A 27,989-nucleotide genomic window follows, 5' to 3' on the forward strand; every position below is an offset into this window, starting at 1 on the left:
ATGACCGGTCCCTTAGGCAATAATAAGACTGTCATTGTCACCATTCCATCGTATAGGGCCCCCATTTGGGGGAGGGGGGAAGCTACGTGCAAAACGTTCCAGTTGTGTTATGTACAGCTGTAACATACCAGTTATGATGGGGGTATGGATATGTTCTAGAGCAACCCTTTCTTTGTTCTTGTTTAACTTTGAGAGTTGCGAGTGTATCTTTAGAACCAAGGTTATGCATAGACTACTAATGGTATTTTTGATTGATCGATTTTTTAACTCTTATTTGGTGCTGTTGTTCATGGTGAAAAGGGATACGTATCATATATAAAGAAAATAACATGAATAAAAAAACAGTCTAAAAAATTATTAAGGGGAAATAACTGGGGAGCTCCGCTTTTAGGCTTGCCTAAATCTATATATTAGTCAGTTCTGTATTAATCAGGTATCACCGTCCTTTTCGTTTTCTTAGTGGTATTCCTTATCTTCAGATTGAAATAAATTTTGTTTGAGAAATTACAAAGAAAGCATTCGAAAAACGTGCTTTAATCGAATCCGAGGCCGTGAAAAATATCTTTAAAATCTATCACTTACAGCTTAAATATTTTAGTTATTGCATATATCCATTACCACATTTTTCAACAACAAAAAAATCAAAGTTGGAAAAGGGCAAATCGAATGACTGAATTATGTCAAACAACCTGTTAAGTTTCTTTGTTTATCTCTCACAACTTCAAATTTAAAGTGTTATGTTTAGAAAGAAGCAACATTACGGGATTTGTCACACCTACAAATTGTATCAAAGGCTAAAAATATTATTCGGCCGCCAAACACCTTCCTTGCATTAATAAACTCAGCCTTTTCCGAAAGTTTAAATTCGAAGTGCTACCTAATTATTGTTATATTTTTTCAGTAATAGATTTTTCATATTTTTGTTTCGTAGATTTCGATAACCATCTTTATCATGGTTTTATAGGGGAACAACCTTATAAATCATCATATAAAAAAGAATTGTACCAAAAATGTTTGGTGATTTTTGCGTTGACTCTTTTATGTATATTGGATTTTTATTAACAACGTTTAAAAACGTTAACAAATTATCCTCTGACCCTTTTAATGTCGATCCCGGATACCCGAAGTCCGGTTTGTCTTCAGTTTAAATGACTGGCAAAATTTGGGATCATGTTGATATCGAAATTTATAGCGCTCAATTATATCAAGGCCAAGTAAATATTCATAATTGTAATCATTTTTTTAAGGATACGCTGATATTCAATTTTTATGTGTTTTTGAGCGCGCGGCTTTCATTTCAGCCTCAGACTGGATGAGCTTGCGCGTTGTTAAAAAAAGGTTAGGTAGGGAATTTATTACGAAATTTTACAACGTGTGTTTCAAGTAATATCATATTTCATTTAAGGCACAGTATGAATGAGAGAATAATCCACAATAGCTAATAACGGAACAGGGTAACGAAACTAGGCAAAGAAATAGCACGAAGAAAGTATCATTAGAGGTTTTCCCTCAGTTTCGATACATTTTAACTACACTTTTCATTTCATACAATCGATGATGCTATCGCTTTTTTTCCTGTTTCAAAAGCATCGTAAGAATATGTTTTCCTGTGGTGATAATTCAAAAACAATAATTTAACCGCAAATAGTGCGGTAAATAGTTATCTCTCGAGGCAGTAGGTGGCTGATTGGCTCACGCCGGTTTCACTTAAGCTGTTGACCAATCGGGTTAAGTTTCCTTATAACTTGCATTTTTAGTGCAATATATGCCCAGCGCCTAATCACCTGCTACTAATGCCACTTTTTTCATAATCCTCCCCGGGTGCCTTCTGCGAAATCACACGACATCTATGGCGGGTCTTAAGTTGTAGAAAAGCATGGCAAGTGTCACGGACCAAGAACCCGACATACTGAGTCACGGAGCGAGAATCGCCAGAAAATCGGTCGACAGATGGCGACAATTCAAACACCGCCGTGCTGCCAAATGCGCCGAAAATCACAAATTTGCAAACGGTTAGTGCTTATTCCAATTAGTTAGCTTGTTTCTGGAAACATATTTTCATCGTCTTATTGACCTAAATTGATTACGTTTTATGATATTTTGGCGCTACATCATACATCGAGACGACTTTTTTCTCATTCTTCGTAACATTGTGATTTTGCTAACCCCAAGATGGCATCGAATAATGTTATTTGGTTCGAAATTAATTCGCTATTCTACATGCTTTTATTGCAGTCGGGGACTCCATCGACGTTATGCACAAGGGCACACATATAATTAAGCTTCGAAGCTCCTCCAAGAAATATCCACGGAAATATTACCTCGATCAGGAAGCTTTCAACATCCGCTGGACTCCATCCAAGAAAGGGGACCGTGCTAAGAGTAAGGATTAGTTTTGCGTCCATATTTATTTAACACCAAAGTTAAATAACAATTGTAGTCAAAACATATAAAGCGCGGTATTATATCTTCTACTCTGTGGTTATAACAACGTCGCTGAACACGTAAAACCAATTTAGAATCGAAGAAAGAATCGTTAAAATAATTTTACAAGCCGTTTTGATTAGAAACTTTCTTTATTTTTCGATCCAAGTTTTCTCAAAAGGGATACACGTTGAAAGCTAGGGTAATTTATATTTATTATTGTAATATGTCGAATAAACAGACCCGCTGCTTGTAAGTTCTTCATATTGTCATGAAGCCAAATTCTGTAAAATTAATGTTGTCAGAAAAATAAATTAATTAAAAATAAAATGAAATTTTGAATTTGGAAAGCTAGTAACGACGTTATTTAGTTGCTGGATTTCTTACTTTAGAACTAAGTAGCAAGAGTTTTACGCGAGTACATGAATAAATAACAATACGGATGGCGGTGGAAACAGTACAAGCTTCCATTCTTAGTTGTTTAAAGTGAGTTAATTAGCGACAAGATTGATTTGGGAATTATAACAACATGAACCATTTATTTTTCTAAAAAAATACTAGACTTTTTTCATAAAAGTTTGACAAGCATATTTTTGCACACAAATAGATAAAGGCAAACATGCTTTTTGGTATTTTTAATCCTTCCTAAGAGCGATAGCGATTTTAGAGAAGTAGCCACTTTTAATCAATAATTGATAGTTCGTAAACCAAGCAAATCCCATTTTATTCCATTTTATCGGCTTGTAAATAAAACCTTATATTCCGTTGAGTTTTCAATGGAAAGTAATCCATGATTCAAACTAATACATCATTTCCAATTTTATTTCAGTTTCTTCCACCTCGAGAGGTTTTAATAAACCTGTTATGAAATAATTCATTAGAAATACTTAACCTTGGTGTGAATACACTTTTCATAACCAAAACAGTATTAAGAGGCTGTATCTGTAATAGTGGTCTGCCCGATCTGGCTTGTTAAATAGATTTCGCTCTTTTCTAGTGTGTTGCAAGACTTTCATGTACTTATACTAAAAACACAATTCACTTGACCGGATCATTAATTTTTTTCGACTTTTTAAGGATTTTCGGTTCACCCGAACGAGCACTTGTAACGACCACTGTCAAGGCTTAAATTTACCACAACTTTGAAAATTAATTAAAAAAGAACTAACAACTTCTGTACCAAACAAACACTACAGCCTGTTAAATTATGTCTTTTTAATTTATCACACCAACTTTCACGAACATTGAGCTCGAATCAAGCTAGCAGCAAAACATTAATGACACCCCTATCACACACCTTGATGAAACACTTGAAAACGGCTCAGATTCAAACTTTATTTTTGAAAAAGTGAGGCGGTCTACTTCAATCAAACCAACGCAGCCGAAAAGTAGATGTAATAGAAAATGTTCCTATCGAAAAAAACCTTTTGGTATCGTCTTAATGAAATATTTACAGCTGTGTAAACTTGCCCAATTTCGAAGATCTTCATGTTTGCAGCCATTTTGAGGGACTCGTCAGGACGAGGAGTTTCATCAACTGGCCTCGCAGACATACCTCACACCTTCAGATATAAACAAAGATTAGATATAAATGCAGTGCAGTTCAACTGAAAGAGAATAAATCGTGTTTAAAAATGGAAGCTCGACTTACATTTTGACTGTTACGGACGTCTACGGACGTACGGTTGTTACTATTGGAATTTCGCTCGATGATTCCACTAGAAATAACAATATTTGACATACAAACTTCGACTTAATGTAACCTATGAATCAGCTCAAGGCAGTATCTTTGTGCTTTTCCTTCCTTACTGGCGTACAGCAAAGATTTTCCATCGCAAAACGTTGAACGTCGAAGAAACAGCTGAAGAAACGGCCTGTCGGTCACTACTTCATGTATGAGGCACTATACGGTACACATACGGTACACAACGGTACTCCATACATGAAGTATATAACCGACCAATCGATAAACATGTCAGTTTGGTCTTCTTTACCTGATGCTTGCTGTTTTGTCGTGAAAACAACTTCGCTGTACGCCGGTAAAGAAGGGAAAGCACTAGGTTACTACCTTTAACTGATTCAAACGCTACATTCCGTCAAAGTCTGCGTGTCAAATATTGTTATTTGTTGTGGAATCATCAAGCGAAATTCGAACAAGAATGACCTTACGCCCGTAGAAATCGTTGAAATGTAAGTCGAGCTTCCATTTTTAAACACGATTTATTCTCTTTCAGTTGAACTGCAATGCATTTATATCTAATCTTTGTTTATTTCTGATGGTGTTAGGTATGTCTGCGAGGCCAGTTGATGAAACTCCTCGTCCTGACGAGTCCCTCAAAATGGCTGCAAACATGAAGATCTTCGAAATTGGGCAAGTTTACACAGCTGTAAATATTTCATTAAGACGATACCAAAAGGTTTTTTTCGATAGGAACATTTTCTATTACATCTAATTTTCGGCTGCGTTGGTTTGATTGAAGTAGACCGCCTCACTTTTTTCAAAAATAAAGTTTGAATCTGAGCCGTTTTCAAGTGTTTCATCAAGGTGTGTGATAGGGGTGTCGTTAATGTTTTGCTGCTAGCTTGATTCGAGCTCAATGTTCGTGAACGTTGGTGTGATAAATTAAAAAGACATAATTTAACAGGCTGTAGTGTTTGTTTGGTACAGAAGTTGTTAGTTCTTTTTTAATTAATTTTCAAAGTTGTGGTAAATTTAAGCCTTGACAGTGGTCGTTACAAGTGCTCGTTCGGGTGAACCGAAAATCCTTAAAAAGTCGAAAAAAATTAATGATCCGGTCAAGTGAATTGTGTTTTTAGTATAAGTACATGAAAGTCTTGCAACACACTAGAAAAGAGCGAAATCTATTTAACAAGCCAGATCGGGCAGACCACTATTACAGATACAGCCTCTTAAGTGCGTCGATTACGTGCTTTATGAGGTTAATTAAGTTATTTTCTTTCGATTGGATAAAAATCGTATACACAGTTACTTGCCATTAGCTCTAGGTTTTGTATATTTAATTCTAAAAGCATTTTACTCCATTTCGAAAATGTGTTTAGACCGCATTTTTAGGTAAATTTATTTGATTGTTAGATGAAAAAGTGCATGTACATTTTAGCAATTTCGTGGTGTAGCGATAAGGCCATGTAACAAGGAAATACGTGAATTCCTAATTTGTCGAACCGTCGATTGCTCGACCCTTCCGATAACTCGAACCAAAGTCGTTTCCCTTGGATTTTCTTCTATTAGTCAAACATTGCAATTTCACTCTTGATTTCTCGAGCTACCGATTTCTAGAAACAATTTTCTTTTCTCTATGAGGTTCGAGAAATCGGGATTGTACTATATAGTAAAGCATTAAACAAAGTCAGAAATAAGACTAGAATGTACAAAATACACATTTGTACACATTTAAACTGCATTGTGAAGCTTGCAATTGGTTCTTGTATATGAAAGTCGTTCTATATTAATTCATACTAATTCTAGATATCTGGAAATGTTCGGCGTGAGTATTCCTTTTAAAGAACAAATGGGAAACAAAAATACTGTAAACAGTTGAGTAAAATTCCTCAGGAATTCGAAAGTACACTCTTAGATGGAGTATTAAAACATCTGTATAGATTTAAAACTTAAATAAGAATTACTATCGAATAGTTATAGCTTCTCACTCAAATTAAAATTCATAGCCGCTAGGATAGTACAGGCGCACGCAACTTCACTAACGTAAAATTATATAAGTATCATTTATGTTAACGAAAAATGCCGGTGGATAACCGTGTCAGGATTTAAGATGGGGAAAACTGATCTGAATTTATTTTTTAAGACCGATCCTTTTATGACAAATTAAGGGAGATTTGAAAAATATTTAAATGGGGTTAGAAAGAAGTTACAGATCAATATGCCACGTGCCATTTTGTTGTTGTTGTTTTACGAAATTCTAAGTTCGCGTAAAGAAAATATGTTAAGCTGTGCGTTATTGGCAAAAGCATCCTGCCCACCGAGACGTTTTTGTAAGTAAACCCTCAAAAATCGTGTCCAGCTCTTGAGATAACAAGAATCATTTTAAGCTACTCTGATTATGAATTATGCAAGGCAAGTTGGTTGGGTGAAGTATTTTTCACCTTGCTCCAAAAGTGAGTATTTTCCAGTCAAATTGTATTATATCCCGGCGGGAATTGCCATAGTAAGACTCTTGCACTTTTGGCAAGTGTCTGAACAAGTTATTTTCGCAACATTTTTTTTCTTTTTTAGTCCCAATAGCTTCTATAAAAGAATTGCGCGAGGGATCCACCACAGATGCCTTCACTCAATGCCCTGAAGTGTACACAGAGAGTCGATGTTTTTCCATAATTCACGGAGACGATTTTTCCACTTTGAACTTAGTGTTCCCGACTCAGGAGGAGTCTTTTCATTGGACCGTTGGTCTACGCTACTTATTGGCTAAAAAATCAGGTATCATCTGCCGGGTTTGACCGAAATGGAGTTTACTGCATGTCACAAAATCTGACAACGTTTAAAGCATTTATAGTCACACGCAATGCGTGAAAATCTTTTGGCAAAAGCTCTACTTACATGTTAAAAATTTAAAGCAGTGTTGTTCACACTGACTGTGATTTTCTCCACAGAAGTTAACATGGGTACTTATTAATATTTTAAAGTTACATCCTCTGCATAATAAGCCGTACATTAATTAAAAAGATTCTAAGCTGCATCCACTAACACTCAGACTTACCTAGTAAAATGTCTAATGTAACGACTATACTCGCGCAGAACTAACCAATAACTACACTTCTTAAAGTAAAAAGGTCACGCGCGTGACATTTTTACTTTGAGAAGTGTAGTTATTGGTTAGTTCTGCGCGAGTATAGTCGTTACATTAGACATTTTACTAGGTAATTCTGAGTGTTAATAGATGCAGCTTAAAATCTCTGCGCCACTATTTTAACTAAATCTTCAATATCGAATACATCCTCATTTGCCAAAATGTCGAAGGAACTGCGATAATGTTGATGGTCACAACTGGGCCATCGAAATATTGCTGCTGTCCAATTTGTCTAGTCTCAGTGAATTCCTTATAAAAAAAAAGGTTAGCTATGCGTTCACGCCCCATGTCGTTTTCATTTCACGTGTTCAGTCTCTTAACAAAACGTTTCAGTGATATTTTCGCCTTGATAGTAGTCATATGCGTTAACTTAGAGCCTAAAACCTCGCTTTCATGTTGCATATATAATGAGGGATGACGTCATCATAATTAGACGAAGTACTCATCAAATGAGGTTGCCATAGCAACCGAGATGGACCGGAAGTGAGAAAACCGGAAGTAGCCTAATTTGCATAAAATGCGAGGAAAGGGTATCGGCAGTAGCCAATCAGATTGCAGGGAGTATTTGAATGGACCAATCAGGGGTCAGGCAGGTGGTCACGTGTCTAATTTGCATATTCCGTGACGTCACAGAATGGAATGCGTGTCACTATCGGGGAGGGTGAGCGTGAGCCTGACCCTTAGACACGCGCCCTGGGTACTAGACGTGTGCGCAGGCCTGAGTGGCCGCGCGCGCCCTGGGTACAAGCGTGACACATGACGTTACGAAACCTGTTTACAAGCGGGAACTTCGTGGTCACGCGCCCTGGCGACGAGCGTTACCTCTATATCTATTGTACACGAAGCGCTATGCTTTCCTTGTGGTATCTGGAACTGAAAACGTTGCACTAAACGCATGCGCAGTAAGTCTACGCGACATACTTGCCCTTAATAAAGAGTTACCCCTCTTATGAAGACCACAAAGGTATATAGGCTTTCCTTGTGGTATCTGAAACTAAACATTTTGCACTAAACGCATGCGCAGTTGAGTGTACATTGCTTTTTCTAGGTCGGCGATTCTGAAAAAACGTAGGCTTGTCAAGCTATTTCGTGAGAGAGGGGGGATGGGGGTATCCCCCTTTCTCGGGTGTACTGGGAACGAGTAAGAGAGTTTTGTTTGTTTGCTCAAGTCGGTGATCGAATGCACATACGACAACATGTAAACGTTTAACCACGTCTTTATTGTGTTCAACAACATTAAAGTTTCAACATTTTCTTGGCTTGCATGATTCGTTTGACAATGCGTTCCGTCATGGTTTTACTTCCAGGTAATTTGTTGATGGCTTTAATCATTTTCTCGTCGGCTTTCCACTTGTCCCTTAGATTCTTGGCGTGACTGTAATCGATGTCGTGCTGTTTGGCGATCTTGTCTAATCGATTGATGCCCGGGTCCCCGCGTTTCAATCGCTTGGCCAATTTGGTTCCGGGACCCATGTACTGATAACCGGGCCAGTGAAATTCGATTCCAGTCTTCCCGAGCCACTTCTGAATGTCGATCCCACGTCCGCGTTGTCGTCGCCGTGTCGTCTTTTTTTCAGTCCTCTTCTTCTTGGTCTTCGTCATACTCCAATTTTCGTCTCAACTTTTTGCCTTTGGCCCAATCTTCCCAACCGGGTAATGGTTTCAGTTTCTCGGCTTCCGTTTTTCGCACAGCTGGCTTTTTCCTCGTCTTTAGTTTCTCTTCTAAACTCTTGAATCTCTCTGCCAATGTCGGTTTGCCCGCAGGTGCCGTTTTTGCTTTCTTTGTTGTGACTGTGGGAGGTGATTTCTTGGCACTCCCTTTTATGAGTTGTTTCAACATGGTCTCCACGGGTCCCGTAACCAAACCCACATTCTCCAACTCCTCCTCCTCCTCCTCCGCTTCTTCGTCCGGCCGTCTGGCTGTTACTCCTCCCATGGGAAATTGACGTATCCGTTTGGTCAAACGAGCCCGTTCGCGAGCGAGAGGTTTCACTCGTGCCACGGCGATACCGTCGGGAACGGATTTATCTTTTAACAGCAAGTGACTTTCGGCTGCTATGCGAGCCGCTTTGTTCAACAATGCATTGTCCGTGATTTCGCCTTTGTAATATTGCACCAAACGATGCAAGTCTTTAGCGGGAACCATCACGACTTCCTCGGTCATCTTTGAAGTATTCTTCCAACAAGCTTTCGTAACACCCTTGCCAGTAACGAACTTCCTCTTCTAACTTGTCTATGCGCCTTTTCAAGTCGCTTCTCGATGTACACTTGTCGCTACACTCCTTGCACAGTACTAGGGTCTTTCCTTCCGGAGTCTCTTGCCTCTCTCGAATGCAATCTTCGCACTCTGCGTCGTATTTTAAAGCCAAATAGTCATGGTTGACGCGGGCGTAGGCTTTGTGCCAATGGTCTGCTCTTTTTTCCCACTCTGCTTCTCTGTCCGCCGCTTCGCGTAACATTTTCATCAGTGTCTGGAGGGTGTTTTGCAGAGACATGCTTGGTAGATCTGTTGCAGTCCTTTCCAAAACCCGCTTCCCTTCTGTGACAGGAGACCTTCTCGCCTTCTCTTCAACGAGTTTCTGCGCTTACCCAGTTCGCGCAAGACCTTCTTATATCGTCGCAGCTTGGCGGTGATCGGTGGACTGAGCGGAATGCGGTTCTTGAGCAAATTCAAGACCATCTCACTCACGGCGTTGATCTGATCGGCGTTGGCGTGCTGTAACATCTCTTCTCGCTTGAACCGATTGGCTTCTTTCAGAATGCTCTCCAAGAACGGACGCTGTCGACGTAATCGATTCATACTTCCCACGGGGCTGGACGTCGGTTGTAACTACCGGTGACGCCCTTTACCCCCATCCTCTTATAGCGTTTGTCCTTTCCCAATTTATAGCCCAACTTGCCGGCAAACTTGAGTATGTCCAATAAACCCTCTCCTCTCCACACGGGTCCTCTTTTAGGTTGTTTTCGTCTTCTCCTTACTACCTTTCTTCTTCGCACCATCTTGTCACAGAATGCAGTCTGTTGTAACTACCGGTGACGCCCAATGTCCCCATCCTCTTATAGTGTTTTTATCTCTTTTTCTTTCGAGTGGCTGCATCCAAGGCTTTCTTCGCACCCTAACCTGCAGCACCCGATGCAGCACCCAAAGCGATTGCTTTTCCACCCGCGATCAAAGCTGGTATCAAGGCTGCTAAGGGTAAAATACCACCCTTCTGTCCTATTCTTCTCCTGCCAGCACGTCTCCGCCTTTGCGTCACACGTTTCTTTCTCCTCATGGTCCTATCGTCGTCGCGGTCTACGTCTATAATGATTTACATTATCCATTATCCCTTTAAATCCTTGACTGGCCAATTTACCACCCAACGTGAAGAATGTGGGTGAAGGACCCGAGAGAAACATGCTGGCCCCCTCGGCTATCTTGTCCACTAAACGATGTTTACGTCTCGCGAGAGCCCCACCTCGCTGCCTCTTTCTTCTGGCCTTACGTTTCTTTCTCCCCATCCTACCATAACTGTCACTTCAGACGGGGGTATCGTCGCTTTTATCACAACAAAATAGTCGTTCATACCCTTGAATGTACTTGTCGGCCAAAGGTGGTGCAAAATCGATGATCGTGTCATCTAGAGTTTGCATCTTGATCAAGAATCCTTCTAGTTCGTCCATCGGAAGACCGCGAGCGTACGTTCTCAATTCGATTAACGTCTTGTCGTAGGTGGTGTAGGCAAAACGACATACGTCCACTTTGAACGAATATTTCTTGAAATCGTTCCAGCCCTTGACGACAGTCCCAGCTGAAGTTAGGCATGCCACAATAACACTATTTTCTGTAAGGGAACCCGCAATGATACCCGCTGCCACGATGAATAAAGCCAAAGCGTTCAATGAAGCATGACACCACTTAAAATGGTAAAACATTTGACGATGACACCACCACTTTTTGTGGTAAAAGGTATACAATCCGTCCAATCTGTGTAACAGGTATGGATCCAAGTTCGTCTTCGACCCGTTTAGTAGGGACATCTTTAATGGCTCACTCTCGTCGAGGTACGACGAACGGTCGGTTGTCCCCCGTCTTTATAGGTCGTAGTGATGGTGTTTGTCGTGGTGATGCCTGCGATGCGACGTCCAGCCGCCACTTGACGTTGATCGTTGAACAGCATTTGCAATTGACGTTGCATGTCGTCTTGATTCAATCGGTGTGGACCACCCGTTAGCGTTCCTTGACCTGCAGGTACGTTGGACCTCGAGAAAGAAGGGATCTCAAAGTCCCCGTACCCACTGCAGGAGACGGTAATTGATCCAAGTACCGTCTTAGGACTATGGGGTCGATTCGATCCAATGTCTGTTCCAATCCCCCTCGGTTTACGTTGATGATCGGAATGGCACTAGGACTGGTTCCTACTCCTGCTGGCGAATGTCTTGACATGTTTTTCTAGCTCTCTCTTCTAGTGTCTGGATCAATTCGCTGAAGTAAGTCTCGTTATATTCTCTCACGAATTTCCACATCTGTCGCTTTTCGGCCAAATGTAGCACGGTTCGCATGGCCTCGTAGTCCATGTCCTCTTCTCTCATACGCTCGAAATGACGACCGCACAGGTCCAAGAACGCGTGCCACACGTGATCGTTACGTACGAACATCTGGAACGAATCTGTAACATCTCATGCATCCCTCGCCTTTTAAGAGGTGGCTAAAAATCCGTCTGTCGTCGCCACTGGCAGGGTGTAGATCCAATACCATGTAACCAAAGGGTCTTTCCGTCGTCGTGGTGTAGACGTCCATCACATCTTGCCATCGGGAGGGAAACGCTTGTAACAGTAAATTCCTCATGCCCAATTGATCGCGAGGGTTCTTGAAAGCCACGATGTAATGCGCATTTCGAGAAATGCTCTTGGCGTATTTTCCCGGCGGAAACATGTCTTGACACAAGTACAGGACGGTGATGTTCCTGTGGTGGGAAAGTTTGGTGAACAGATCCAATACTCTCTTGTCGTTTCCTCCTTCTTCCATCAGATCGTCCAATACCATCACCCCTCCACGGGGAAAGCATTTGGTCAAATCTACTTCTTCGGGAATCCCTTCGTGAAATTTCACGCCTCGCTTTTTCATGTTCGCGAAACCGTCTTGCCAAGCCCCAAAACAATAATGAATGGTCTCAGGGGGTGTACTAAACAACTCTTTTGAGTGATTCAAAAGTACCGACTCGGTAAAACAAGTCTTTCCGCAGCTAGAGGGGCCCACGATCAAAATGCTAGAGGGCATCCGAAAGCTAAAGGCTTCACCGCGCTCCATGGCGAAAATGACGTTCGTCAAAAAACGAGCAATGATATAAGCATGTTGCAGAAAAAAGTCTGCAACGAACCTCGAGCGACAGACGACACACACCTTATTCATTTCAACGTTTTTATTTGTCATCTCACAACAACAAGTGTCTTACACCGCAGAGAGACGGTTCACAATCCTGATGGTATTCCATCTTACATATTTTGTGCCACGACCTTTCCTTCCAGATCAATGTCTTCAACATTTGCCCAACTTTATGATCATTGTACACGTAATCGTGTTTCTTGAATCTCGCTTCGAACTGACTCATGCTACGTCCTTCGGCACTATCGATGAGATACATCAGCGCGTAATCGCCGCAGCTCTGACTGAACAACGATTGTAGACTCTGTCCGTTGCGCTCCACGTACTTCCAATGAGCGTCCAACCAATCTTGCAACGGTTGCGCCGTCTGGTACACCTCCAGGGGTAAGGCGTTACTGTCCAACACTTCGCACACGTTTCCATTCGTCCACAGAGCGATCCAATGCCGACCGCGCATGTAGTGAGGATCGGTGTTGACGATGTACCCGCGGGCTTCCGTCTTGAGTGGTTTTCGAGGTAATCGATCGCAGGCCACCGTCCCGTAAAAGTAAGGTTTCAACGAAGGGTGATGTCTGGCCAACTGATCCAACTGCACGTTATTTAAAGTCACTTTTTCCATCACTAACGCTGGTACACGTCGTACAACACGGCTTTGTTCTTGTCAATCTCCAAGAGATTCTCAAACTCTCCGTACACGATGATGGTCAAGTTCACAGCTGGGTTGGCTCCAAAGTTCAGCTCTATTAGTAGATTTCCGGCTTGCTTGGGGTTCATCCTGTAACTGTCCACGCACCCGTTGGCCACGTTGTCGAACACGAACAACGTGCAATTCTTTCCTTGTCCCCAATCGTCACCTCTCACCATGTTTCCTTGCTGCTTGCACAGACATCCGGTGGCTTGCAAGAAACGGTGGTACCCTCTGAGATCTTTGGTGGCATCGTTGTGAACCAGTTCTAGCGTTTCGTAAGGATACTCTTCTCCTCCCACGAGTTGTTTTATGCTGCTCATTCCAAACTTCTGAAAACAGAAGGGATCGTTGACCACGTTCCCGGTGAAGGCTGTGGACAGTACCATACCCACGATCACGCGGTTGGGAATTCTTCCTTGGAACAAGTTGGTGCATTCGTACCGTCGTTGATCTCCCTGCATGTTGAAGGTCCGAATCTCGCTTCTCACGGTCGGGTAACTCACCACTTGACTCTTGGTGGTCATCTCATCCATCAGTCTCCTGTACGTCGTGGGATTGAGACGCACTTGACACAGGTACATTCGAACTTTGACTTCCTCGGCCGTCAACTTTCCTGCCAGACCCACTCCGTTCAAGAACACGTCGGGAGAATTGAAGTACATCTGTATTCCTATCTGCACTCTGGGTACCAACAACTTGCTCAGATGAAACACTTCGATGAGGGGTTTGAAACGCAACACGTGTCGCTTGCCTTCCGTGTAATTGGCTTGTTCTGCTTTAGAGTTCTTGAGAGCCTCCTTGTGATTGGCGGTCAGGGCTACATAGTCTGCGTGTCCAGCTCCAGCGTTGGCTGCAGTGTTCGTGTTATTGTCCGTCCACGTGGCTGGGAAATCGATATGATTGTACCATCCTTGAGGTTTCAAGATGGTTTCTCCATCACGTCTGTCGTAATTCAGCAACGTTTCCAAGAAGGCTCTGTAATGGTACGTGTCCGTCTGGGGACTGATGAGAGTACCGTTGAGACGCACGCTGATTTGCTTGAACAGAGAATGGGCTAGATTGTTGACGGGCCACAGCTTGTCGGCAGCTGCCACGTTCTCATCGTTGTCTTTCTTCAGTTGCAATTCTACCTCGAAGAAGCTACGGCTGAGATCGATGTAATCTTCTTGGGGGTCGATCTGAAACTCCACCGGATTGATGCCTGTGGTGTAGGTCTGAACGGGGACCATCCGATACGACGAGACGCTGACGTCTGTCGGTGGTACGGCGAATAGATCCAATCGAGGATTGGCCTCGCGTCTCGACTGCGGGTAGGCGCTCGAGATGGTTTCGGTCATCGTCTTCTCTTCCTTCTTCCACTGCGCTTCCGTAAGGTCTGTATCCAGTCGTAGCCAGGAGGCTTTCTGACCTCGGGACCTATCCACCCACCCTTTTGTACTTTTCGTCGTCGCCTCTTTTGTCCCAACAAGGCCTGGTTCAAAAGTGCCAGTGAGAATCCTTCTCCCCGCTGTCTGACGGGGGCGCGTTTGGATCGGACCAGTCTGGACGATCGCGAGTAAACGGGATTCATTTTTCGCCAAAGATGTCGTTCAGTTTTCTCTTGACGTTTCGTTCTATGACGTTTTTCAGTTTGCGTTTCACGACTCGTTTAGGACCACTCTTGACTCCTTGACCCGCTTTACGAATGCGGTCCGCGACGCCGCGCCCACTTTTAAATCCTCTCACGGCTCCACCCAGAGACTCTCTCACGATGTCGGCCAAAAATCCGTTCCCCTCTTGAGGTGGAGGATCCGGTGTGAAACGCGTCAGGGCACCGCCTCTCATGTTCGCTTAATATGTAAGGTCACGATCGTGTTTCCTTCGCCAAAATCCACCAGTTTACCTGTAGTCTCGCTCACTTGCGTTTCAATAATGTCCACAATCTGGTTGCGGAGTGGAATATATTGTATGTGGAGAGGTTCAAAGTACTTGATACCTTTTCCTTCACGTTGAAAGTGAATTTCCCGCAACAGATCCGTGACTTGATTTCCCACAACGGAACTACCACCCACATCTGAGTAAACGAAAAGCGTACGCGATGCATCTCCAATCACTTTTTGGAAGGCTCTGTTGAGTTTCACAAAGCGCCAGTTACAATAGCAACTCAAGAAAAGCTGTCCATTCTCAACAACCCAGAAATTTTTCTTGCCCTCTCCAAAATCATCCACGTCTATGGGATCGGGTATCGTAGCGTGGTGGCATTCCGGCTTCAGGTTCGGCCCGAGAAACACGTTTTCTTTCTCGTTCTTTTTTACCCATCCCATGTCAAAGGCCAAATCCTCGTTGAAAGACATGTAATATGGGACGCCTTCAGTTTTCACTTCCGAGACGTCCAAGTTCGAGTTGTCGAGGACTAGTTCTTCACCTTCCCACTTGAAAGTATATTCCCACTGCTTTCCATTATCGGGCGACTTGGTCAAGTCTGCCACGATACGCTTGTATTCTTTGACTTGATCGAACTTGAAGACCAGGGCTTTCATGAAACTGAGGCCATCCACGATGTTGTCGTCATATAGAATGTCCTGGAACGTCAGATCGGTGGTCACCGACTTGCTTTGCACGCGACCCTCCTTGTCTTTGCGCTTGAGCATCCACTGGGCACTCAAGAGAGGAAACTTGAACGACTTAAAGCGAGTTAAGTCGATGCTGGCATCTGGCACGGAAATGCTACTCAATCCCACTTTCCAACCGGTTCCTTCCAATCGTAGCGGGTGAGGTAATCGCACCTTGAAAGAGTTTGCTCTATTCTCTGGAAACTCGGTTCCGCTGCTGTGACTGGGTAACGTGACGTAAAATCCTTCCTCGTGGCTCATGATTTTTTTAGAGCCGTCTTCTCGATCCAGCTGTCGTACTTGTCTGGCCAGCCTTTCCAGTGCACCAAGACTTTATTTCCTTTTCGTTTGACGATCTTGTCCACCCTGAAGACATCGTCGTCGGACACTGCGACTTTTTGTAGATCTTCCTTGTAAAACGTACCGCGAAGGGGGGTGTCGTCCAACTCTTGGATCTTGTAAGTCGTGACGGGTGGTCCCGGACGCACCTCTCGTATCACAAACACTTCTTCGGTCCAGCCGGGTAAATACCCTTTCTCGAACGTGCGAAATTTCTTGTTCAATCTCACGCGTTCTCCTACTTTTAGCGGGGTTTTTCGTTCTCTTTTACCCGACGACAATCTCTTCGCGTACAGACGTTCCCACACTTTTCTTTCGTTACTTGCATTCACTTTCTCGGGGCTGGTGCCGATGCTACGATGGTGGGATCCGTTGTAACCTTTCACCAACGCCTGGAGTACGGGTAGGTAACTCAGCGTGTTCTTGGCGGTAAAATAACGGTACATGCGTTCCTTGAGAGTGCGGTTGAAGCGTTCCACGAGGCTGGCTTTGGTATCTCCGGCCGTGGAAAAGTGATGGATGCCTTCCCGTTTCATCAACGCGGCAAACGTCTTGTTGTAAAATTCTTTCCCGTCGTCGGTCTGTAGGTTCTGAGGTTTGCGTCCATCGGCTCGTTTCAAAATCTTGGCAAAGGCGTCCGACACCGTTTTTCCCGTCTTGTCTTTTAGGGGTTCCACCCAGGCATATTTAGACAAGACGTCGATCACGTTGAGTAGATATCTGTGACCCTTGTTGTATTTGGACAACGGTTGCGTTTCCACTAAATCGGCTACCCACTGTTGGTCGACATTAAACACCAGGACCGGTGACGTGGCGAAACGACGTCTGCGCGGTTTGTGAAGGGTATAACCCAAATCGCGCTCCAATACTTTTTTGGCTGTGTCGACGGATATCTTGTGCGATTTGGCGAATCTTGCTATCCCACCCAAGCTACCCGGTTGACTGGGATCGTGGTAGTCCGAAAGTATCTTTTCATCCTTTTTCAGCTTCTTTGGCATGTCGACGACGCTCTGACCACCCTCATATAATGGCCGTGTAATTTATGAGCTGCCTCTTTGATCGTGGCTGGATGAATTTTGTAAATGGAGGCAAACAGCTCGTCTGGATCCTTGAAATGTCTCAACCATAATATAAACGGTATCAATCTGAAATAGTTGTTTTCTATGTGGGTGGCTTCGAACACTCTCGAGGGGGAGTCACTCGTATCTTCCGGTATATCGATACCCCTCCCAAATTCAGCATACGCTTTCTCGCACAGTCTTTTCAACCACTCCCACTTTCCATACAGATCCATGACAAATGAACTTTTATTTCAAAACGTCAATTTAAATAGCCTGCATCAATAAATATGTTATCAAAAGATTTTGTACATGTTTCGCAACTTCTAGGTCTCCACAGCTTGGCTTTTTGGTAGTGGTCGCCCAGGTAAGCTTCGTCTTTATCCATGGCGCAACGGTTGCAGAGATCTCTGTCTAACAATCTATCCGCTATTTCTTGCCAACGATTGCTTTCTAGGCGTTGCAATTTTACTTGAGTTGCCAGTTGGTTGCGCAGTTCTTCGTACGTGTTTGCGTCGACCGTGATGGGTTGTTTCAAGTAACCAGACAATGTCTGGCTTAGGGCTACACTCGCTCTCAACGGTGCGATGAGATCTTCTAAACCACTCCGTTCGTCAAAGTCGAAGACGTTCGCGTTCAACCAGAACGAGACGCCGTTGCCAATGGGCGGCGGTTTGCGAGACGTCATGAAGAAAAAGGCTCGCTGCAATGGCACGTAAACAAATTCATTCCAATGTCTATCCCAGAGATAACCGTGCCTAATGTCTTTGAGGGTCGCCATCACGGCTCCCTTCCAGTGAGGGTTCTCTTTGAGCCATTCACTTTCGGTGACGCGGTTCTTGGCACACCCGCGCTCTTTCACCATGTCCTCGAAGACATAGACTCTCCTTGGAATTTTTTTCGGGTATGGTGGTGGTGGTGGGAAAGTCTAACGACAACACAGTGATTCCCGTGTCGGTCTGGATCTTTTTTTCTAGCTTTGTACAATTGGTGTAGAAGAGGCGTTGTTCCAGGTCCATCCAGTTTTTTCTCGTACCCATGTCACTGCTCTTGGCTTGCTTCGGCCGAACCTTTGTGTAATGCACTCTCCAGATCGCACATCCAATGCTCTTGACACTGCATAAACGTGTAGCCGGCTTCCATGCCACGTTTCGCGCGCTCCAATAGGTAATCTTCGTCTGACTGAAAATCGTCCCTTTTTAGATCCCTATAGTAAGGCAATGGTTCCCAGTCCTTGGGATCTCCTTGTACAAAGACACCGTTGACTTGTGGGGTTTGAGTTTGAGTTTGGCTGGAATCGCTGTCTGTGCTTTCCATCGCTGCAACTGAGTCGACAAATGGACGCGCAGCTCTTTTTATACGTTGGATGACGTCACCTGGGTCATTGCCGGTTGGTCGGAAGAGGTCACGTGTTACCTCTCTGGTTGGTTCGTGCGTATTGACGTCATCCGAGAGTAGAGTATAAAAGCGCCGTGTTGTCTCCTGTTAGTCCTCAGTTGGAGCATCGAGAGCACCATGGACGTAGCAGAACCCAGAAAAAAGCGACAGAGGAGAGGGACTGGAAACCCCAAGAAACCCAAAGTCCCCCGTAAAAGGAGACATCCTACAAAGAAGAAGATGGAGTTGAAAGTGAAAGAGGAAGTGTTGGAGGAGGGTGAAATTTTCGACCCCGACCAGTTCCTACAACAGACCTTTGACGACACGGAGCGCGACCAGGTTTGCCCCGTCCACAAAGAACCGCTGACCAAGAGAATGACGGACGGGGGATGGGAGTTCTACTTTTGCCCCCACACGAGCGAAGGCACCATCTGTTTCATTTGCACCGGTAGCGCCCACATTGACCAGTACGTGGTGGCGGTCAATCAACAATTACCGGCTTACTATTATTGGAACATGGATAAGATGAAATGTTACTGCAACGAGAGTCTCATTCTGAGCATGTCGAAATCAGAGAGCAACCCGAACAGGATCTACCTCAAGTGCAGAAAAGGGAAATGCCGGTTCTTCCAATGGGCAGACAGTCTTCCGTTTGGCAAGATCAAAGCCTGGCTGGAAGGAAAGGAATATGTGGGAAACGAGGATCCCCTCTACTCGAGAAGGTCTGGACTGGACTCTAGGGACGAATTTGGATACCCCAGAAGAGGACAAGACGTGGTGGATAGACCGCAACGAATTCTGGATGGGAGACCTGCCTTCAAAGTACAACACTACCCACCCCCGGTCAAGGATTGGATTGGTGATCTTCCCTTGGACGAGTCATTGGTCAAACAGTGTCAAGAGCAAAAGTTTTGGGTGGATGGAGAAGGGAGCATTATTCTTCCCCCGGAATTGGCTGGCGTGAAGTACGACTCGGATGAAGAGAAAATGCTGAGAAATCAACTGTATCTGAGATGCATTTCCCAGAAACAATATCCTAATTTGGATCATTGACCCCATGGCTTAAGAGATTTACAGTTTAAACATTTTCATATATTTTCTACGTCAAGCATCAGAGTGCAGTTGGCTCTGGCATGACTCCGGAAAACGTGTGCATGATCTTGGACTTGGAAGGTTACTTTGTGGAGAAGACGTTTCGAGTACGCGAGTTGGGTTATTACACTTGGCAAGAAAAGTTCGGACGCCATGCTTTCTACATGAGAATGTCGTGGTGCAACTTATCTTCCAGAGACAGGAAAACCGTGTCTTACGTCAAATACAACGTGCACGGACTGACGTATCAACCCAGAAAGGAAGAAAAGGCCTACGAGTATGACAGGGTGGAGGAGGTGATGAGAGATTTGTACGAGGAGACCAAAACCCCCGAGAGAACCGTGGTGGCTTACAAAGGAGGTCACGTAGAAAGGGACTTGTTGGACAAACTGAACATTCCTAGCGTGAATTTAGAACTGTACGGATGTCCGAAATACGACGTGTTGAAAGAGACCATTGTACAGCCTTTACCTAGTTGCGGTTTTCACTTAAACGAAGGACATTGTCCGATGACCGAATGTCATGCTTTCTGGTTATGGTACCAGACTTTTGTTGTGAAATAAATTTAAAAATTGCTCCATGCCGAAACTGAATTACGAGAGTATGGGATTCAATCGCTTAAACAACAATCCTCTATTCCCTTGAGTATATTTTCCGTCCGGCAATATTGTTGGCAGGTCTTAAATTTAAAATCTGTAGGTCAAAGACTAGTTTTAATTTTTGCCCTTTCATTTCAGGGCCGCAAAAACAAACAAACAAACGCATTTGAAAAACAACAACAAATACCGCACGCTAAATTATATTTTTTTTTCGCGAGCGGTGAAAATCACAACAAACTCGTTGACACACTTGTGTTTAGAGTCTAAAAAATGCGAAAGAGTCGGCTCAATAACTTTCATCGAAATAATATCTTTCATGGTTGGTTGTCTATTAGATTTAAGGGGCGCAAAAAATAATTTTTCTTCGAGAATTAAAAAAGCATTTGAACAACGGCCGAATGAGCCACATACAACAATTATATTTTTAGCGACCGATGAAAAATCACAACAAACTCGTTGACACACTTGTTTAGAGTCTAAAAATGTGAAAGATTCGGCTCAATGACTTGCTTTGAGTTTCACTAAAATAATATCCTTCATGGTTGGACGTCCCTTTGATTTAAGGGCCGCAAAAAATATTTTTCCTTCGAGAAAAATGCATTTGAACAACGGCCAAATGAACAATTATATTTTTAGCGAACGGTAAAAATCACAACAAACTCGTTGACACACTTGTTTAGAGTCTAAAAATGTGAAAGAGTCGGCTCAACGACTTGCTTTGCGTTTTACTAAATTAATACCATTCATGGTTGGACATCTCTTTGATTTAAGGGCCGCGAAAAAATTCTTCTTCGAGAAAAATGCATTTGAACAACGGTCAAATGAACCGCTCGCTAAAATTATATTTTTCGCGAGCGGTGAAAAATCACAACGTAGGCGGTGACACATTTGTTTAGGATTTACAACGTTAAAGCTTCACTTCTAGGTGGCTAGGTTTTATTTTTTCTGAATCATAGTGGGATTTTCCCTCGATTTTGAGACCGCAAAAAGAAAAGATGAAGGCGTTTGAAGTTGTTGTTGTTTACGAAAGATAACGACAACTGCGCGAGCAATTTCGCTTAAAAGAATAATTCAGTCCACCAAAAACGACTTGTTCATTCGTAAAGTTCGGTTTCTTCTTTTTTTTTTTGACCATAAACACAACTAGACCAAAAAACCTTGAACGAAATGAACGGGTCTAAAACCTTCTTCTTCTTTACTATGCACGGTTCATGATGGCCGCACGAACAAAAACAAACCACTCGTCAAGATTTACAACGTAACCAAATTTATTTTTCGCAGTAAATACAATTTATCAAACGCTCTTCGTCTTGTATAGTAGAGTATGGAGACATTAGCTCACCTTAAAGCTTATATCCTTCTTGAAAAGAGCTGTAATCCGACAAGAAAACTTCGTCCGTTTTTACTGTACTTTTCCGAGAATGAACACACGCGGGTTCCTAGAATTCCGAGAAAGATTCTCCACGCGCGTGCGTCGGGATTTTTCCCTTGGGGGAAAATCCCGGGATTTTACCCTTGTGGGAAAATCCCGTCAGCTTGGGATTTTACCCGTGTGGGGAAAATCCCGTCAGCTTGGGATTTTACCCTTGTGGGGAAAATCCCGTCACCTTGGGTGACAATGATCATGAGATCTCATTGGTTCATTCCTTACACGTCACCTCGAAAAAGAATGGACCGAGTATTTAATTGGTTATAATAAAAAGTAAATCTGATTGGTTAACTCTCTCTATATAACGAGAGCTCCGCTTGACTTTTGTCACTCGCAAACTTTGTTTGGTCTGAGCGCTTAAACCAAGACATGGAAAAAGAGAAGACTTTGGAGGAGCCTGGAATTGAGATGGAAGAACAGTTGGAGGAGCCTGGAATTGAGATACGAGACGAAGATGAAGAGGTGGACGTAGTTGGAGACGATGAAACGGAGGACGAACCTGTCAAGAGAGCAAGATTACAGGTTAGCACGTGGTTGAATTCATCGCTCGTTTGCGACGTAAGTTCTTACATTGTGTTTTTGTTTTTGTTGAAGGTTGAGAATGAAAGATCGCCGGCCACAACAAGCGGTGCTACGGAAAACGGAGCAAGCACTTCGGACGAAGAGGTAAATGGTTATTGTGATTATTGATCCAATGAAATAAAAGAAAAATTTATTGGGAGGCAGACTTCATGCATGTGGATTTGAAAATCGATCACCAGTGAAGGAAAAGATGTGACGATTATAAACTTAACTGACCTGCGCATCATACTGTATTACAACGGCTATGTTTTCCGAGTAAAATGCAATGCGAAAATAAGAGAATGAACGATGTAATTATCATGGCAATTATCAACAATGTTTGAAACTGCAAACGTCGTTAACAATATTAGACTAAATGCCTTTTATAGACATGCACAAAATCCTTACTCTACATCAATTTCATTTTTATTCGCCACCTTTGATTTTGACGTCTTTCACATGTATGACGGGTGACTGAGATTTGGAAGGATCAATTGAAGACAAAAAAAAATGTGAAGTAAATTTTAAGTACTTGTTTGTGCAAGTAGTCGATTACTGATCGACAAGGTCGTACTCATTTCATGGTTTAGGCGCCGACTACGTTCCTCCCTCCCTGCTTGCACATGAGTTTATGAAGATGCTTGATTACAAAAAACAACCCATCAATCATATCTGGCAATCCACAAGTCAATCAGAAGACCTGCTGTCAATCACAATATGTCAAACCTGTGAAATAGCTAGCATCTCGAGCCGGTATGTAATAGCCCGAATATAAACGTTGTGATCGGTTAGGTCGATAACATGTAATCTCGTTGTTTGAATAAATTATAAAAGAAGCGTGTTGTTTTTCATTCTTCAAAATGTTTGAATCGTAGGAGTGGAACGATGATGGTGACGAACTGTTGGTGGACTCAGTTGATCAGACAGAGCGTCAATTGACCTACCAGGAACAGTTGGGTGGAAGTGCCGCCGCTAGTGAGCCGGGGAGGTTCCAGTTTAATTTAAATCCCTATGTGGACCGCGTAAGTGAAAGCATGGGCGTACGCGAACGTCACTACATGGCTAACCTACGCCAGAGGGGACAGTTTATCACCCGTCAAAACCTCCACGCCGAACTGAGGGATGCCGTGTACGAGGCCTTGCAGAACTTGATCCGGCGTGAAGGAATACCGGACAGGGATCACGTCTATTTTAACTTGGCCAGCAACAGAATAAATCACGTCTATGGTTACAGACGGCTACCGGCATCCGAGTGGCTTGCAGGCAGTTCGCGTGTGGATGGTATTCTGGATCAAATGGCCCGCGTATTGAACTCCAACGAGTCTTTTGAGATGGACGATACGTTCCAGTTGTCCTTTACTCACGTCCGGGCTCCACTGCGTGGTAGTGGAAAGAGAAAACGGAAACCAGGTCACTCTCATCCCGAGACGCACAAGCGTCTGAAACATAGTGTCGTGACCGTCAAGAACAAAGATGACCTCTGTTGTGCGCGTGCCATCGTGACAGCCAAAGCCAAGGTGGACAATCATCCGAATTGGCATGGCTTCCAAAAGGGTACAAAGATCCAGTACGAGCAGGCTCTATTATTACATCATGAGGCAGACGTACCCTTTGGTCCGTTTGGCTACGAGGAATTGCAGAAGTTTTCACTGGCCCCATCCCTCTACGAGTACCAGTTACTTCTAGTGGATGAAACCCGTGGTTACAGAGTTCTTACCTTCGGACCGCCCCAAGACAAGAAACTTGTTCTGGTGTACAATGACAACCATTATGACGTCATCACCAGTCTGCCAGGGTACTTTGTGAACAGTTACTTCTGTTGGCAATGTTTGAAACCTTACGACCACCAAGGACAACACGCATGCACCAACAACCCGGACCACTGTCCCGCGTGTCTGCAAAACCGTTGTTCAGATTATATGGAAGCAAAGTGTCGACGAGTTTCACAAACGTCTCGAAGATCGCTGCGCTGATGACGTGTACCAGTGTACCCAGAAGAAAATCCAATTCCTCAAAGACAAGGGCTACAATGTGGTGACGGTATGGGAATGCGAGTGGGAGCGGATGAAGAAGGAAAAAGAGGAGATCAAAGCGTTTTTGAACGATTTAGACATTATGGAACCACTGAATCCCCGCGATGCGTTCTGTGGTGGTCGCACCAATGCCGTTAAATTGTACCATCAGGCGGACGAGGAGAATGAGGAAGAAATCAAGTACTACGATTATACGTCACTTTATCCGTACGTGAACAAAAATTCCACCTACCCCATCGGTCATCCCGACATCGTCTTTCAGCCAGGCCACACCGACATCTCTTGCTTCTTCGGCATAGCCAAGTGCACTGTTCTTCCCCCGTACGGATTGTTTCATCCCGTGTTACCTCTGAGGCAGAACGACAAGCTGACCTTTCCGCTGTGCCGCACCTGCGTCGAAGAAGAAATGGCCAAACCCATGCTGGACCGAACCTTCGTCTGCAGTCACACCGTCGAGCAGCGTAAGATTACGGGAACGTGGTGCACCCCCGAATTGGAAGTGGCCGTGGAAAAGGGGTACAAGATACTGCGCATTCGCAATTACGTCAACACCTGGCTGAAGATCAAAGAAGAAGCCAGCGGTTGGCCCTCCCACGTGGGTGACGATCCGGAGAAACAACGACAGTACGTTGAAGATTATTTCGCCCGAGAGGGAATTCCACTCGACCCCAGCAACATCAAAAAGAATCCTGGTCTACGTACTCTGGCCAAGTTGATGCTCAACTCCATGTGGGGAAAATTCGGGCAGAAACCCAACAAGACCCAGGTGCGAGAGTTTGACGATCCCGTAGCATTTAGTGAGTTCCACGAGAGCGACAAATATGACATTCGTTACGTGAGCGTGCTCACTGAACAAAGGGTCGAGATCCACTTCAAACACAAACTCGAAGATGATCCAGTCTCGCCCAATCTTAACATTTTCGTGGCAGCTTTTACCACCTGTTGGGCCCGGCTACGACTCTACGAGGCCCTCGACCTCCTGCAAGAACGAGTCCTCTACTTTGACACCGACAGTGTCGTTTTTGTCACTCGCCCAGGAGAACAGAATCCCAGCCTAGGAGATTATCTGGGAGACTTCAAAGACGAGCTCAGCACGGGAGACTACATCATCGAGTTTGCCTCTGGGGGACCCAAGAACTACGGGTACTTGACAAAAAATGGCAAAGAAGAGTGTAAAGTGCGTGGCATCTCATTAAACAGTGAAGGGTCCAAACAGTTAAACTACAGGGTCTTGCGTCAGAACGTCATCGATGACATTCAACAACCCTTGCAGTCCGGTGTCCGACAAACAGATGTCGTGAAACCGTACCACATTGTACGCAACGCCAAACAGTACGCCATCGAAACGGTGCCACAGACCAAAAAGTACCAGATGGTCTTCAGCAAACGCGTGATCGACACGGCATCGTTCTACACGTACCCGTACGGTTACAGCCAATGGAATCCCGAAGACGACGAGATGCTCCAAATGTTGTGTGACTTGTAATTCCCCTACAAAACACTCGTCACCTGCATACGAACGGTTCTCAAAACATACTTTGCTCCCTTGTGATCCCCCACATGCACTGCACAAATTCCGTAAGTCGGGAGCCGGTCATTAGGACCCGAGGCAAACGTCCCGCAGTGTAAAAATTAGGTTTTTTTGAGAATAAAATGATTTTGGACACTCCAGTTCCGTTTTTTCACTTCCGCCCATTCATCAAAACTCGGTTGCTATGGCAACCTATTGTGACGTAATCCCTTATTATATATGCAACAAAAAGCGACGTTTTAGGCTAACGTGTACATCGTGTCAAGTTTTCTCAGAATCGCCGACCAAAATTCCTAGAAATGCAAACGATTTTTGTGATTCGTAGGGTCACGCCATGTCACGTGATCTGATGGGTCAGTCACTCGCTCCCAGTAATACCGAGAAAGGGGGTACCCCCATCCCCCTTCCTCACGTGATTTTTTTTTAAAAATAGCTTTACGTTTTCTCAGAATCGCCGACCAAAAGTCTTAGAAAAAAGCAATGTAGACTTACTGCGCATGCGTTTAGTGCAACGTTTTCAGTTCCAGATACCACAAGGAAAGCATAGCGCTTCGTGTACAATAGATATAGAGGTAACGCTCGTCGCTAGGGCGCGTGACCACGAAGGTCCCGCTTGTAAACAGGTTTCGTAACGTCATGTGTCACGCTTGTACCCAGGGCGCGCGCGGCCACTCAGGCCTGCGCACACGTCTAGTACCCAGGGCGCGTGTCTAAGGGTCAGGCTTACGCTCACCCTCCCCGATAGTGACACGCATTCCATTCTGTGACGTCACAGAATATGCAAATTAGACACGTGACCACCTGCCTGACCCCTGATTGGTCCATTCAAATACTCCCTGCAATCTGATTGGCTACTGCCGATACCCTTTCCTCGCATTTTATGCAAATTAGGCTACTTCCGGTTTTCTCACTTCCGGTCCATCTCGGTTGCTATGGCAACCTCATTTGATGAGTACTTCGTCTAATTATGATGACGTCATCCCTCATTATATATGCAACATGAAAGCGAGGTTTTAGGCTCTAAGTTAACGCATATGACTACTCTTGATGTTTCGTGGTGAAACCCTGTAGAATTACTTATTTTGCCCTTTGCTTATTCTTGTTACCTATACACTCGCCTCGTCGCTTCTCTAACCTTAAATTAATCAATTTGCACCTTTTTACTCAACTTCATCTTTTCTTATTCTCACTCTTATATACACCAGGCATCTTTCCAGGTAGGTGCTTCATTGTTACACTGTGGAATTAACCTCACTGCTGACCTGACATCTCAAATCACAGTTAATTTTGAGTGCTAGATATTCGCTTTAACTATAACAAACAAACAGTTTAAGTTAAAACTAATAAACACGCCTGTATATTCGTTTATTGTTCGCTTCTGCATGTTTATCTGTCTGTCTGTCTGTCTGTCTGTCTGTCTGTCTACCTGCCTGCCTGCCTGCCTGCCTGACTGACTGACTGACTGACTGACTGTTCGCTTGTCTGCTTGTCTGCTTGTCTGCTTGTCTGCTTGTCTGCTTGTCTGCTTGCCTGCCTGTCTGCCTGTCTAGTGCGGAGTTCAATTTCCTTTTTACATGCGATTCTAGAATTTGACGGCCTCATTGTTATGGGATCAATATCCATTGCTTTAAAATACCGTAAAATTGCCCCCGCTTATAAGCCCCCCCCCCTCCCCCCCGGCGGTATTAGGCCTAGCTACCTGGAAACAAAAAAAAATACATCCAATTTTAACCTCGCCTCCCTCCCCCACGGATATAAGCCTCCCTCTGCCGGATGACAGTACTGAACGGGCTAAATGAAGCCTTATCATGCGTATTTGACTTAAAAACGTATTTCGATCAACAATCCCGTGGCTCGTTTCGAACTTTTTTTTTTTTTTTTATTTCGCTAATAAGCCCTCCCGGATATAAGCCTCTTTGCTTATAAGCCCACCCAAAACCCCTTACGAAGTTGTATAAGCCCAAGGCTTAAAACCGGAATTTTCTGTAACAGTTTACACTATTTTAAATAAATGAAATTTTCATTAAATTACCTTTCAGCTGAGGATGAACCACTTCGTCGTCAAACCTCAAGGGATCA

The 27,989-nt window shown here is 43.9% G+C and overlaps 2 protein-coding genes and 1 long non-coding RNA gene across 3 annotated transcripts; 1 reads left to right on the plus strand and 2 right to left on the minus strand.

Moving 5' to 3' along the window:
- Window positions 1-1,834: 1,834 nt before the first annotated feature.
- LOC144657974 (1-phosphatidylinositol 4,5-bisphosphate phosphodiesterase eta-2-like) lies at window positions 1,835-27,159 on the plus strand. The gene is made up of 4 exons (XM_078518306.1): window positions 1,835-2,012; window positions 2,236-2,382; window positions 6,677-6,877; window positions 27,116-27,159. Exons 1-4 carry the CDS (start codon window positions 1,877-1,879, stop codon window positions 27,157-27,159), a joined length of 528 nt encoding a protein of 175 aa, XP_078374432.1. The 5' UTR covers window positions 1,835-1,876.
- On the minus strand, window positions 3,750-4,411 carry LOC144658401 (uncharacterized). Its single transcript, XR_013571692.1, has 2 exons — window positions 4,076-4,411; window positions 3,750-3,986 (listed from the first exon to the last, which is right to left on the minus strand). It is a non-coding gene; the product is annotated as an uncharacterized LOC144658401 (long non-coding RNA).
- Window positions 13,234-14,954, minus strand: LOC144656409 (uncharacterized protein F54H12.2-like). Its single transcript, XM_078516630.1, has one exon. The coding sequence runs from the start codon at window positions 14,635-14,637 to the stop codon at window positions 13,234-13,236; it is 1,404 nt and encodes a 467-aa protein (XP_078372756.1). The 5' UTR covers window positions 14,638-14,954.
- Window positions 27,160-27,989: the final 830 nt, after the last annotated feature.

Source organism: Oculina patagonica, chromosome 6, assembly GCF_052425735.1.
Source record: "Oculina patagonica isolate OP01 chromosome 6, crgOcupat, whole genome shotgun sequence".
In the NCBI taxonomy this organism is placed as follows: Eukaryota; Metazoa; Cnidaria; class Anthozoa; order Scleractinia; family Oculinidae; genus Oculina; species Oculina patagonica.

What these genes read in the sequence shown, in the direction of transcription:
- LOC144657974 (XM_078518306.1), top strand. Translation starts at nt 1,877, where the DNA reads ATGGCAAGTGTCACGGACCAAGAACCCGACATACTGAGTCACGGAGCG. An exon ending in GAAAGGGGACCGTGCTAAGA is followed by an intron (nt 2,383 to 6,676) that starts GTAAGGATTAGT and finishes TTTCTTTTTTAG; the next exon opens with TCCCAATAGCTTCTATAAAA. An exon ending in CTTATTGGCTAAAAAATCAG is followed by an intron (nt 6,878 to 27,115) that starts GTATCATCTGCC and finishes TATATACACCAG; the next exon opens with GCATCTTTCCAGGTAGGTGC.
- LOC144656409 (XM_078516630.1), bottom strand. Translation starts at nt 14,637, where the DNA reads ATGACCGAAACCATCTCGAGCGCCTACCCGCAGTCGAGACGCGAGGCC.